The sequence below is a fragment of the Papio anubis genome, chromosome 13 (assembly GCF_008728515.1).
Source record: "Papio anubis isolate 15944 chromosome 13, Panubis1.0, whole genome shotgun sequence".
In the NCBI taxonomy this organism is placed as follows: Eukaryota; Metazoa; Chordata; class Mammalia; order Primates; family Cercopithecidae; genus Papio; species Papio anubis.
Genome location: NC_044988.1, coordinates 20,602,127 through 20,617,138, shown reverse-complemented (window position 1 = coordinate 20,617,138; position 15,012 = coordinate 20,602,127). Strand labels below are relative to the sequence as shown.

General features: G+C 40.2%; 1 protein-coding gene across 16 annotated transcripts in view; it reads right to left on the bottom strand.

Moving 5' to 3' along the window:
• PRUNE2 (prune homolog 2 with BCH domain) overlaps positions 1-15,012 on the bottom strand; it is a 293,156-nt gene that overhangs the window by 191,046 nt on the left and 87,098 nt on the right. For all 16 annotated transcript variants that reach the window (XM_009188956.3, XM_009188962.3, XM_009188968.3 and 13 more), the window contains exon 6: positions 13,809-13,903. In XM_009188956.3, the coding sequence (XP_009187220.3) occupies positions 13,809-13,903 (95 nt within the window). The remainder of the gene's footprint in view (positions 1-13,808; positions 13,904-15,012) is intronic.

The window sequence follows — 15,012 nt, the reverse complement described above, 5'->3', positions numbered from 1 at the left end:
CAATTCAGTATTGACCAGGGATGGGAAACGGGCACTCTAACACAAATGTAGTCCACTGTTTCACTTTTATATAGATTTCTCTGTCACAAGAAAATGGAACAATTTTCCTCTAGTTTCACAGCCTGCCTTTCTATGACAAGTTGATACAATGTAGTAATTAACCATTAAAATATTGCATATGATTCACAGAGTGTTACAAACTAATTTAAACCAAGGTCAGGTCCCCAAATCAGCAAAATAACTCTGAAGGGAGGGGAAAGAGAACATAAATGAGAAGAAGTAAGCAACAGCAGCTATTAAAAGTAACGCTAGGCAGCTAAAACTGGTCTGAGCACATTCCTAAAAATGTAATTAGCCAAATCCTTCCAGAAATTAAACCATCAAAATGACATTAGAGTACACTTTAAAAATGTATTTACAGAGTGAAAGAGCAGTCATCCTAGCATATCACTATGTCCTGAGGGTTTCCCTTCTCATAAAGAAAAATGTAGACAGAATTAGATATTGTGCTATGAAGAAAGTTCCAATTGTCACATATATTTTGTAAAAAGCTACTCCCTACTTCCCTCAGCAGTGCTAAAGTTGAGAATGAATTAAATCAATAGGCTGGTTTCTGGTTTCTTTGCCCCATTATGAGATGATTAAAATGACTAGAACCAAAGTCTACCGATGACTTTTCCAGATACCAACAATTATTAAAAGGCAATGAATGAAGATAGAGGTGCTGAACTCTGCCAGTGTCGTGGAGCTTGTTTCTCAGAAAGCCAGACATTGAGCCTTCATTTCCTTCATGAGTAAAGGGCCAACTTATCTCCTCCTGCTCAAGGATTTCAATTTCTAGACTTTCTGAAGGTCTAGAAACATACAAATTTTATTTATATAAGGTGCAGTGATACATAAATTTATTCAAAAATGCTTTCTGACAATATGCCCATGTTCTCAAAGGTGACTGTGAACTTAAAAGAGAGGTTTCAAATAAGGAGCCAGAGGTACCAGAAATACCGAGTTTAAAGGGAAAGCCTTAAGTATTTTGCTGACATATGGAAAGACTTTTTCATAGCTTTTTCACCTGCATTATGAAGCTACTGGAAGGCAGTACAGTACTACCTAGGCAGAAGAAGTAGCCGTGAAGAATGGCGCTGTGTTTCTGAAAAGGAACATGTGGACGTATGGAAAAGGAAAAAGCTGTGTAAAGTGTACTAAGAAAAGGAAAGAGGAGAAGTGATCAAAGTGACATGGAAAATCCATGATGTTATCCAAATGGTATTATCAGAACTCAGGGTATAGTCCAGGATGGTGAAAGCTCAGGAGGAAGGTGATAATCCAGGGTGCATCATTGCAGAGAGCAAGCTCGGTGTCTCTAGCTGAACAGAAGAGAGCAGACAGCGGGGAAGACACGGCTTCCAAGACACGAGCCTGAGTACCCAGCGTGTGTGAGGACCAACAAAGGGAGGCTGCGGTGGCTGTGATGTTTGTGTTCAAAAAGAAAAGACTCTAAAGACTAATTATTTAATTTTATTTGTCCTTTAAACACAAACTGTTATCTTAGCTGCAAGGGGGCCCTACTTTCTCTTAATCTGAATTAAAATGGTTAACTATTGGAAATATAACACCATTGGCCAAAGTACATGAAACCAGCTAAGTAAATTATGAATCATAAATCAAGGTTCTACTTTCTTCTTGATGGTTAAAGAAATCACAATTCCTTTGTTTTACATTTTTAAAAAACTATGAGCACTACGATATCTCACAAAGAGATACACTTCTACTACACACAAATGATTGGCATGCTAAAAAATTCTAGCGACCTTATGCTTATCCCCAACAACACATAAATTGTACGCTAACAGCCCCTGTATATGCCAGACTGTGGTAGGCAAAGAACAGAAGGATTTATAGAAGAGAATGTGACCAGGAGCGATTTTCTCTTGACGGCCACCTTCAACTCCATCCCTCCCTAGATGTGCATGTGTCTCTGCACATCAAGAACTGGAGTCTAATTCGCAGTGCTGTGCCGGAGCTGATGTGTAACTGTTGGCAAGAGCTGACTGTTAAATTTTCAGGCAATTTGCAAACCCATTATTTGCAAGTTAAACACAGTCATTATAAAAATTAAATTACATAATTTATGTTAAGTAAAATATATTAAAAGCAAAAGTAATACATTCTCAAAACTCATCCCTTCCTCAATTATGCCATTACATCTACTGTTATCAATGTTCTTGGGGTCACTTACAGCTGTTCAGTAGAAAGGCTATATAATGATATGCTTCTGCACATCTCTTCCCCAATCTGTTTTGATGATGTCTTGTTGGTACCTTGAAATTGGCCATGGTTTGGGAGGCCGAGGTGGGCGGATCACGAGGTCAGGAGATCGAGACCACAGTGAAACTCCGTCTCTACTAAAAATACAAAAAATTAGCCGGGCGTGGTGGTGGGCGCCTGTAGTCCCAGCTACTGGGGAGGCTGAGGCAGGAGAATGGCATGAACCCGGGAGGCGGAGCTTGCAGTGAGCAGAGATCACGCCACTGCACTCCAGCCTGGGCGACAGACCGAGACTCCGTCTCAAAAAAAAAAAAAAAGAAATTGGCCATGGTAAGAGTATTTACACTATGGAAATTGGAAAATACTACAAATCAGAGCTTGTTTTATTGGTTTATTGATTGTCGTGACCAGGTGTTGGCAAGCTCTGGCCCACAGACCAATTCAGCTCACCGGCTATTTACGAACAGCCCATGCACTAAACACATTCAAATAGTTGTTAAGTTCCTACATAATATCCTCAGTTTGGGTGCTTGGACTGCGAAGCGTAAAATATCTACTATCTGGCCCTTTTCAGAAAAGATTTGCTGACCCCTTGTCTAGACTCGAGAAGCAATGGAGAAAAACTATAATAAAGATACAACATAAAAGCGTGTTGTGTCTCTAGTCATCACATTTTGACTAGCACACACATACACGCACACACACACACAAATAAAGAAATGTTCTTCCAGTATTTGAAAACTATTCTTAACTCAGCAAAGAAGTCACTCGCATTGTTGACAAACAAATGAAGTTCAAGCATAGTTCTTCATCGTTTCAGTTTCTTGTAAAGGGAGAATCAAAAACATCAACTACATTTTTGTTGCAATTACACTCATTCATCAATTGCAATGCAAAAGTTACACAAAAATTAACTAGTTTGGCCGGGCACAGGGACTCATGCTTGTAATTCCAGCACTCTGGGAGGCCGAGGCAGGCGGATCACGAGGTCAGGAGATGGAGACCACAGTGAAACCCCATCTCTACTAAAATTACAAAAAATTAGCCGGGCGTGGTGGCGGGTGCCTGTAGTCCCAGCTACTCGGAGAGGCTGAGGCAGAAGAATGGCATGAACCCTAGAGGCGGAGCTTGCAGTGAGCCGAGATCATGCCACTGCACTCCAGCCTGGACGACAGAGTGAGACTCTGTCTCAAAAATAAATAAATAAATAAATAAATAAATAAATAAATAAATAATTAACTAGTTCATTCTATGAGAATTAATCGGTTTTGTGAAATTTACAGTAAAAGAATAAAGAGTATATATTGTATACTACATATGATATATTGTATATATCGTATATATCCTTTATTTATTTATTTGAGACAGAGTCTCACTCTGTCACCCAGGTTAGAGTGCAATGGCACGATCTTGGTTCACTGCAACCTCCGTCTCCTGAGTCCAAGCAATTCTCCTACCTCAGCCTCCAAAGTAGCTGGTATTACAGGCGCCCACCAACACACCTAACTAATTGTATTTTTAGTAGAGACAGGATTTCACCATGTTGGCCAGGCTGGTCTCGAACTCCTGACCTCAGGTGATCCACCCGACTTGGCCTCCCAAAGTGAAGGGATTATAAGCGTGAGCCACTGTGCCCAGTGAATATATCATATATATTCTTTATATCAGTAATACGTATGAGTGGGTTTTTTTGAGCACCTGTTGTTAAACATTTACTGGCACACCACTGCTGACTCCCCTTATAATCAATCTGGGCTGCTCTTAGGGACTCACATGAATAACAGAATACGCTGGTAGTGATATTCTGAGACACTTCAGGTTAGGTCACAAGAAGAATTGCAGCTTCCACCTGAGACTCTTAGAAAACTTGTGGCATTCTCTTAAAACCTAAGTGTTATGCTCTGAGGAGCCCAAGCCAGGTGACAAGTACCAATTGAGTTCCACCATCTGAACACAACTGCAGGAGACACTCTGAGCAAGAACCCCTTGGCCAAGACCCCTAAAAACCCATAAAATTATGAGAGATAATGATATGTTGCTTTAAGCCTCTAGGTTTTAGGGGTGACTTGCTACACAGCAATAGATAACTGAAACACCATTTTATTCTGGAGAGGAGACACTGAGGGGGTCGCTAATTGGGCCCATTGCATCCAGATCTCAGGAATCCAAGGTTGAGGTATCGCAGTCCTGGTTTGTTCCACGCCCTTCGTGCAAAAACACACATGCAGGCATGTCGGGGGTGGGGACTTAACAAAAAGGGGAAATGGTTACAATACATGTCCACATTTGCATATAAATCTGAATCACCTAAACACTTTTCTTTACATGCATCAAATAAAATACCATCTAATGAAACACTAACTCTACCTATTTCACTCACTACCAGTCAACCACATTTGGGCTTCCTAGAATGGCACGCATCTCCTCCCACAGTTTTCTTCCTTTCTAGATCAAGCCAAATAGCTATATTTGTGGCTAGGGTCACTAAAGTTCCCTGCAGCCTGTTGATGAAGTCGTATCCTCATCATATCTTATTTCACTGTTTCATTCCCATTTCACAGTTGCCAAGGAGAGTCAGTGGGGATTTCTGGGACCTGAAGAGAGTTTATATCTGGGGAGGATCTATGTTTCATATACCCCCACCCCAATCTTCTCTACCTGCTCTATGTGAATGCATTTTTATCAGAGGGTTTCAGGGGAGGAGGAAGATCCAGAGCACCACCCCTATGCCAAAGAAAGCATGAATGCAGAATGTGTAGCTTCATGATCACTAAACCTTGGATCCCTGCTTGTCTGAGTCCATACAGGCTGCAATAACAAAACACCTTAGACTGGGTAATTTATAAGTAATAGACATTTATTTCTCATAGTTCTAGAGGCTGGGAAATCCAACATCAAGAGGCTGGGAAATCTGGTAGAACTGGTGTCTGGTGAGAGCCTGTCCCTCATAAATAGCACCTTCTCACTGCATCTTCACATGGCAAAAGGCACAAATATGTGCCCTTAAGCCGTTTTATAAAGGCACTCATACCATTCATAAGAGCAGAATGCTCATGATCTAATCACCTCCCTAGGCCCCTACCTCTTAGTACTACTTCATTGGGGATTAAATTTCAACATATAAATTTTGGAGAGGCACAAACATTCACACTATAGCCATGCTTATATAATCCCTGCTGCAAAATCATAGCTAGAAAAAGTACTCAGGTATTTTGTACCACTTAGGGAAATACTGTTTATTTACAGAGAATCATACCTACATAGACCAAGTTTTGTGATTCATTTAAGTTCATTTGAAATTGACCAATAGGTAAAGCAGAGAAAAGTTGTCAACAGAAACATCAAGTTGTCTCTAACTTGAGTTTAGCTGGAGATACAAAATAAGAATTCTGCCAGGTGCGGTGGCTCACACCTGTAATCCCAACACTTTAAGAGGCTGAGGCAGGTGGATCACCTGAGTTCAGGAGTTCGAGACCAGCCTGGCCAACATGATGAAACCCCATCTCTACTAAAAATACAAAAAATTAGCCGGGTGTGGTGGCAGGCACCTGTAATCCCAGCTACTCAGGAGGCTGAGGCAGGAGAATCGCTTAAACTTGGGAGGCAGAGGTTGCAGTGAGCCAAGACTATGCCACTGTACTCCAGCCTGGGCAACAAGAGTGAAATTCCATCTCAAAAAAAAAAAAAAAAAAAAAAAAAAAAAAACAAAGAATTCTATTATAAGGCATTTCTAGGTAAAGAGATTTTGCAGACTATTTTTGGACATCTGTAGAAGGCACTACCTACATACAAATTGTAAATATTCTAAATATTATCAGCTTCAGTCACTTAGTACAATTTTCCAAAGACAAAGTGCTGTTGCTGCTGCTATGATAAACCATTCTTTACACAGGGATTTTTTATTCTTTCATCTCGGTTACATCTCATTACCAAGAACCACTCGAGGCTCAATAGGAACGAAAGTCCACTTTCCTGGGTCCATCCATGTTTCACTCTTTTATCCTGCTAATGTCCTCAAGAAGCTAGGAATTATTAGTTCTAAATTAGTTTCAAATTGTAATTCACACTTCAAATGCCTCGCGCCGACTGACTGTTAAATCCACACAATCAAAGTTACCTAACCATATTTGTCATTTGCTTTAAATGCTTTTGGACTTTTTGACAAAATATGGACTGAGAACTCCTAATTCCTCAGTTACTCGGGGTTTGGTTATTTGGAGTTAACGATAGTGCTCAAAAGTAACGCTGTTTTCATTTCAATAGAAAATCTCTACCATTAAAATTTTTCACCAACTGACTGGGATGCTTTGTATTTTGAACACAAATTTGAAAAGGTTAAATCACAGCAAGAAAAACCAGAACACCCACATACTTGAATTCTAGAGACAGTCTGAGAAAAAACAGATTTTTCCTTCCTACACGATCTGTCCTATCCAATCCTTCATTCCATAATCCTTTTTCCTGTTACTTTTCTCTACTTGACTTATCTTGCCAAATCTTCTCTATATCAGGCACCAATAATTAGCTTCACTATGGGCACCTAGAACTTGGATGATGTTTATAGTTCAAAATTTAAAATGATTTTTTCAGGAAGCAAAGATGTGAAGACTAAGAGGAAGAAAGTTTGGTACAAAGAGTAGGGAAGGAAGAGTGCTAACCAAGGATTGCTTAAGGATGTCTAGGCTGTCTGACACCCTGAGTTTGAGGCAATGACTGACAGCTGATGACTCACCTGTGAACCCCTGAGTGGGCTCAAATTCTGTTTTGTTTTGTTTTGTTTTTTTTGTTGAGACAGAGTCTCGCTTTGTCGCCCAGACTGGAGTGCAGTGGCCAGATCTCAGCTCACTGCAAGCTCTGCCTCCCAGGTTCACGCCATTCTCCTGCCTCAGCCTCCCGAGTAGCTGGGACTACAGGTGCCCGCCACCTCGCCCGGCTAGGTTTTTGTATTTTTTAGTAGAGACGGGGTTTCACGATGTTAGCCAGGATGGTCTCGATCTCCTGACCTCGTGACCCGCCCGTCTCGGCCTCCCAAAGTGCTGGGATTACGGGCTTGAGCCACCGTGCCCGGCCTGAGTGGGTTCAAATTCTAATTAGTCTTGCATGCTGGCACCATGTCCAAAGCAGTATACACAGGGCTAGAACAGGACTGGCCTGGGATTTGGGTCCTGGCTCTACAGATTAGAAAAATGATTTAACCTCTTTAGATTCCAATGTCCTTACCTCTAAGATAGAGATTATGGCAGACACTGGCTAATTATTTTCCAAATTGGTTCCTTTTCATGGGCACATCTATTAGATGACATTTTTCAGCCTCCCTCCAGTTAGATGTGATCATGTGACTAAGCCAATGAAATCTGAGCAGAAGTGATGAGTGTCACATCCAGACCAGCATAAAAAACTCCACCCTTGGCCCTCCGAGCTCGTCTCCCTGTTGGCAGATAAACTGGAGATGTCCTCCTGGGCAACCTTGGAAACCACCTGTCGAAGATGGTCTCTGAATCACCCCTGGCCACCTGACTGGGAACACCAAATAGGATTGCTACATGAGTAAAAAAATAAACAATTTCTGGGTTGAGTCACTGAAACTTGCTTATCTGTTCCAGCTACTGGAGCTACCTTCCCCAATACAGGCGTAATCATAGTACCTTTTACTGGGAGGATTAAGTGAGATAATGTTTACTAAATGGCAGGTACACAGTAAGCACTCACCATCAATTGTCAACTCTTATTGTAGCAAGGAAGAATTTACAGACCTGAAGCCACAAGGAAATGGATGCACTCAGGATTTAGAACCTGGAGGGGATTTTTCACATATTTCTATTAGTTGGGCAAAATGGCTTTGAAAAGTCACCTTTTCAAAATATTTCAATATGCGAATCATATGCTCACCAATATGCTAATCCATATGCTAATGATTTACTAGTGATTTGCTGACCAAAATCAAATCATTCAAATATTTTGAAAAGGTGAACTGGTTTGAGACCAGTTCAAAACTAACACATGCTCCCCCTAAGAAAGGCTATGCACTCTTTCACAAAATGAGGGAGTTAAATACTCTATAGGTACTTTCATCTTGGCCTCCAAGAAACTCTAAGCTCAATGAGAAATCACATTGTGTGCCTAAATTGGTAAACCAGATTTCAGACTGGTGTGCTGAGTTTCAAATCCTTGGTTACAGCGGGTCACTTATGCTTCACTGAGGCCTGAGTAAACTTCCCTTTTGTCAGGGAGGAGTTTGGCAGTGATCTTGGGAATTCATTCTGGTCTGTGCTCTCAATGCTAATGGAAAACGTTAGTATTTTCCCTTAGGCGGTGCTCCAAGGTGCAATATGGCTGGTAATCTCTGTGCAGGGCAGCCTGAGTCAGCGGCCTCTGAGTCACTTTGCCAGGATGCATCCCAGGCTTCAAACAGCGGAGAGGCTGGTCATGGAAGAGGTCTGAGGCCCAGAGCACAGCAGAACAGCCCGGAAACAAAGAGATAAAACAGCCCTGAACAATTCCCTCAGACTCCAGCTCTGAAGAAAGGAGATAAAAGTCCTCACTGTTCCTCATTTAAAGGAAATTGATATGAAATAAAAATGTGGGAGCAACAGATGAAATATGCTTACCAGGCAGCACGTTCATACAAGCAACCTGAAAATTTTAAGTTTTATTCTTTTAAGTTGTCTGAAAAATGACTACTTTCACAATAGTATACATTAGGGGTTGAATTTTGTCCCACAAAACTTTTATGTTGAAGTCCTAACTCTCAGTACCTCAAAATGTGACCTTATTTGGAAATAGGGTGGTTGTAGACGTAGTAAACTAAGATGAGGCCAGGCGTGGTGGCTCATGCCTGTAATCCCAGCACTTTGAGAGGCTGAGGTGGGTTGATCGCTTGAGCTCAGGAGTTCGAGACCAGCCTTGGGCAACATGGCAAACCCCATCTTTACAAAAAATGCAAATATTAGCCAGGTGTGGTGGCCATGCTTGTAGTCCCAGCTACTCATGAGGATGAGGCGGGGAGGATCCCTTGAGCCCCGGAGGTGGAAGTTGCAGTGAGCCTTGATTATGCCACCGCACTACAGCCTGGACAACAGGGCAAGACCCTGTCTCAAAAAAATAAATAAAATAAATAAATAAACTAAGATGAGATTATCAGATGGGTCCTAATCTATTATATACCCTTATGAAAAGGGGAAATTTGAACACAGAGACATGCATAGAGGGAAGGGGATGTGAAGAGGAAGGCAGAGATCCAGGTGATGCTTCTCTGTACCAAGAATACCACACATTACCAGCAACCCATCAGAAACCAGGGGACAGGCATGCAGCAGATTCTCTCCCATAGCTCTCAGAAGGAACTTATCCTACCAACACCTTGATCTTGGATTTCTAGCCTCTAGAGCTGTGAGATAATAAATTTCTATTGTTTAAGTCATCTAGTCTGTGGTTCTTTGTTATGCCAGCTCTAGCACACCAATATAGCACATACACAAGAATAAATCATACTGCAATTGATCATAATAAAAAGTGATCAAGTCAGTGCATGGCTATTGTGTTTCCTGAGTAAAGATGCTAATAATGACTAACAGTCTTCTGGGAGATGCTTAAAGAAGGTGTAATAACATTTGTTGTCAGCAAGGGAACCATTAATGTACTGCCGTGAGCAACCTTGCTTCAGTGGCACTTCATTAGAATGAAAAGATGTTTCTTCCCCTTAACATTTTAATATACTGCTTTAGTAGGGAGTAAACTAGACCCAAGAAGTATAATCATTACCAATTCTGCTGGCAAGGGAATAAAGGCAATGTTTGCTCTCTGATATCCATAAATTCTCTTCCGATGATCAAATCAACAAGCAACAAAACCACAAAGGATCAGGTGTAACAATAATCAACAAAGTAGATACCAATATGTCATGTGCATTTCCCCACAAGATGCATGCTACTTTCACACTTGGAATGGCTTGGAGGCCGTGGGAAATGAGACTGCAGTTATCTTGTCCCACAGTTCCCTCTGGAAGAAGAGCTGCCCCTCTGGCCATGCCTCTGATAAGGCCATTTCTACTCACCATCCCTCAAAATCTCATCCATTCTGACTTCCTGTACTGAGCAAAACATTGAAACTCTGTATTATTGTAATTAATTGCTTTTTATGTATTTCATTCAGTAATTTATATAACAATGAACATTTGTGAGATAACTACAATAAAAACGAGAAACAAGGGGTTTAGAAGCTTTCTTCTTATCAGAGTGCCAGATAACCTATCTATTGAAGGCAGTGATTTCTACCTCCCAAACTCAATGGTTCCCTCTGAAGATCATGCTGTGTAAGTTACAGAGAGATAAATCTTTCTAATTTTCTGAATATTTCCATCCAAGAAAATTAACTGGGTCATCAGCCAAATAAAGGCCATGACTTACACAACGGTAGAATTACAGCACTGCAAAGAACCATTGAAAATGCCAGGAATCTTCATTCCTGTATCCCTGACATGCTGCAGAACCTACAGTTGATTTCTTTCAGTGACTATAGCTAACTACTTTGCAAAGCGTCTCACTCCATTTTTGGAGAGCAGGATAAGCATACTTTCTATAAATATGTGGGACTTTTTTCATCTGTTTGATGTCATCCTTCAACCATAGTTGTCTGGTAGAAACTCGTTGGGAGAGGAAAAAGCAGACTGCCTTGGATGCCTAGCTAAGTGGCTTTGCTTTCCTAGCTGATTTATGTAAATCCAAAAGGAAATAAAAATCAGATAGCAAAGGGACGAACTGCAAACACCAACAAGCATTAACTAAATAGTTGTATTTACTAAGCATCTACTATGTGCCCATCGCTGTTACAGAAAATTGAAGAGGGAGAGAAGTCAAAGATACCATCAGTATCCTCAATTAATTTAAAATACTATCTGACCATGATTAAATATATTAAACAAATTCAAAAGCAACGGAAGATCTAATGTAAAGAGTGAAGTCCTAAGTTGGTCACCTAGACTACATTTAGCAAGAGTTCAGAGGGTGGTAATAAAAAATAGTGAATTTGTAAGAGTTATCATGACGCACCTTGGTTGACCGTGCTTTGGAGGATGAGCAAGATTCAGAAAGTCATGAGAACTAAGAAGGTTTCTTTGAGAATATACCTAGATTCAACGAGCAATTATACAACTGTTCCAAAACCCACAAAACAAGATTGTGAAGATTCTGTCGATAATTTTTAAAGTGAGGTGAATGGGAATGAGAAAGGAATGATGAAATGTAATCAAATATGAGTATGGATTGGGAAAATACCACTGCATCCAAGGACAATCTACAGAGAAAATTAAACTGACGTTAACTTGGGAATTTTTCCAGCAGACAGATTGGATAACTGATTTGCATTTTTTCTTTCAAGGAAGATACAGGATGTTACTAAGGAGGTTTTTTTTTTTCCCCCACTTCTCAGTCATCTTTAATATCTCCATTATGCAAAAGTGAAAAGTTCTCATTCAGCCAATGAGAGTTTAAACTGTGTACCCTTCTTTATTATATACAAATGTCCTTCTCCTCCAGGATCATATAACACTTTCAGAGACGTGCTTAACCACCTGATTAATTACTGGACCTCTGTAAATTACTTTCAAGATTAAGATGATTATTTTATCACTTATTCTGCTTGATAGGCATTTACAGTTTAACACATCTGACAAAGCCATTTGCATACCCCTATAATACAAATGGAGGTACATTAAAGCTACAGTAAGTCTGTAATATTAATAGCCTTAAAATAATTTGCTAATTACAGACAGTTCCCAAAGCAATTACAAGACATTCTATGTTAATTTAGGAAGGAATTCCAAACAAGGCATTTAAAACCTAATAAGATGCTATTAAATGAAAGAAGACAGAGGAGAGGGGAAAAGAGAAAGAAAACCCTAAGGCTTGAACTAGTAGAAATGATTCTCAGAGCTACTGACCCTTGCAAGATCCATGTTTTCCTTGGGTTTTTAGGCACAAAGCAGAGTTCTAATTGATGGTGATTATATAGTTACTACATCACAAATTGAATATATTTGTTGAATTGGTTCACATCAATAACTAATCATATGGAGCATTTACCAACCTGAAAGTCCATAGAAACAGTTGAGTCAATTTATCAAGTGCATACCATGAGAACATGCTCTGTAAACTGTGAGGTGCCACCAAACGTCACAGTCTGCCTCCTAGTTTTCATACAGATTTATAAGCTGAATTACAATGCTTATAAACTGGAAATAAATTTGACAAAAAGATCACAGAAAAGAAAGCACCTGGCTTGCTCTTGGGTTTTCTGAGGATGTAGACACCAATATGAGTGCCTGCTATTCCAGAGAAATATACACATTGATATAGTCAACATCACCATGAGAAAAAGAAGAATAGGTCGGGTGCGGTGGCTCACACCAGTAATCCCAGCACTTTGGGAGGTCAAGGTGGGTGGATCATTTGAGGTCAGGAGTTCAAGACCACCAGCCTGACCAACGTGGTGAAACCCTGTCTCTACTAAGATACAAAAATTAGTCAGGAGTGGTGGCGGGCACCTGTAATCCCAACTACTCGGGAGGCTGAGGCAGGAGAATCACTTGAACCCAGGAGGCGCAGGTTGCAGTGAGCCGAGATGGTGCCACTGCACTCCAGCCTGGGTGACAGAGCAAGACTCCACCTCAAAAAAAAAAAGAAAGAAAGAAAGAAAGAAAGAAAGAAAGAAAGAAAGAAAGAAAGAAAGAAAGAAAGAAAGAAAGAAAGAAAGAAAGAAAGAAAGAAAGAATAGTAACATACAATTCTAAAAACCAAAAGACAAATTCCTATAGAGCATATTTTATCTCCATAAACTCTACCTGAGAGCTAAGTGCCCAACCAAACATAGATAACCTAATAAAGACAACGCAACAGTAAAGAAATACGCAGACTTCTACAAATGCACAAATGTGCCTCTATAAAATATAGTTCCCATTAGTTAGGTTAATTAAGATTAACATATAAGTCATTGAAAACTCCCAAAGTAGACAAAAGATAATTCACCAAGGAAACACACAAAGACAAAAGTAGCATTCACTCTGAGCCATTCAGTTAACAGATTGGAAGGAGGTTCCTTGTTAATTAATACTCGAGTTGTCGCCACTGATTACCAAAATGGCATGCATCCGAATAGTTCTGAAGATCAAAAGATAATCTGTGTGGTTTTTTTTTGTTGTTGTTGTTTTTTTAAAGAAAAGTTCTATGAACAATACAGGGTGGTACACAGAAAATATGGAAGTGAACCTGATCACACATATCATAATTTCTATTAAACAGGTTAAACACACACCCACATCTGAGTGTTTTACTGAGATGAATGAAAGAGCATTCATCTTGAGAATTTTTCATTGACTTAGCATAGTGTTTTCACCCAAATAATAACCTGCCACTATATTCCAAGTCAAATGTATCACAAAGAAGCAAAAGACTACCATGGACTTATCCAATGGAGAGAGTTACATTCCAGTTGCTCAGACTGCAATTGTGGGAAATTGATCATTGCTAAAAAAGCATTCCCACCCTTACCTCAAGGTTCATGCTCACAGTACTAATGGCCACTTTTATTTCTCCATCAGAAAGTTCCTTTAGATCTTTCAACATTGTCTGTTCAATACTTAAACCTGTGGATGACAGGAAAAAAAAGAAACCACTATGTTATAATTGAGGTGTTTTTTTTGTAATATCAAGGGATTGTTTTAAGAATTTACTCTGTAAATTTCATTCTTTTCCCCTGAAATGTCACTTCTATCCACAACACACACACACACACACACACACACACACACACACACTAAGGCAATAATCACATCACGTCTGCATCAGTTAGGATCCCAATAGGAAAAATGCACCTCTTTTGCTGCAAAAGATGATGTGCTAATGGCAGGACACTTACAGAGATGTGGGCTGGATGAGAAAGTGAATAGAAGATGATGAGGCATCCAGAGGCTAGCAAAGGGACCCAGAAAGAAAACAGAGATCTGGAACTGGAGAAGACTGGCTGCAGAAACTTCCACCAAAGCAGGAAGAAGGCAGGAAAGATCCACTACACTCTCACTCTTCTCCTTGCCCCCATCCCTACCTGTTCCTAACTCTTCCCATTGGTCACACCCAACCAGAAGCCAGTGTTGCAGGAGCACATAAGATTAAATACTTAGGGGTCCACCTCTGGAGCCCCAGAGCAGACAAAGGCAGGAAATGGACAGGTGGAGGTGGACAAATGAAGAAAAATTAGCATCACAATGCAAACTAGTTAAATAATACCAAACAAAGCCAAAACTGGCTTTCAGGCTGCATTTAGGTAAGCCCCCATGTTTTCTAGTATAATTTCATTCAAAATGCACTTTATAAATGTGACTCATAAGACTATCTTAATTAAGTTGCTTACCCTCATAACAGGCTCTGACAATAGGAGTTATTAAATTCCCTAATTAATGGGAGTAATAATTCAGAATGGCTAAATTATCCAGAACTGCATAGTTGTAGTCAGTTGACCAATGGAACTCAATGAAATCTATAACAGTAAAGCAGCAAAGGATCTGGCTTAACATTTAATTCTCACACTACATTATTACGTCTGATTAGGCCTACTCTCTTGGGAGGAAGATCTATAATAAAGCGTAGTAAAGCACTGCATCCTTCCCAGATGTATGTTAAGGCTTCAGAGACCCCTGCTAGCGCTACCCACTTAGAACGCTCTGTCAATCACAGCAGCATAGGGGAACAGACAGTT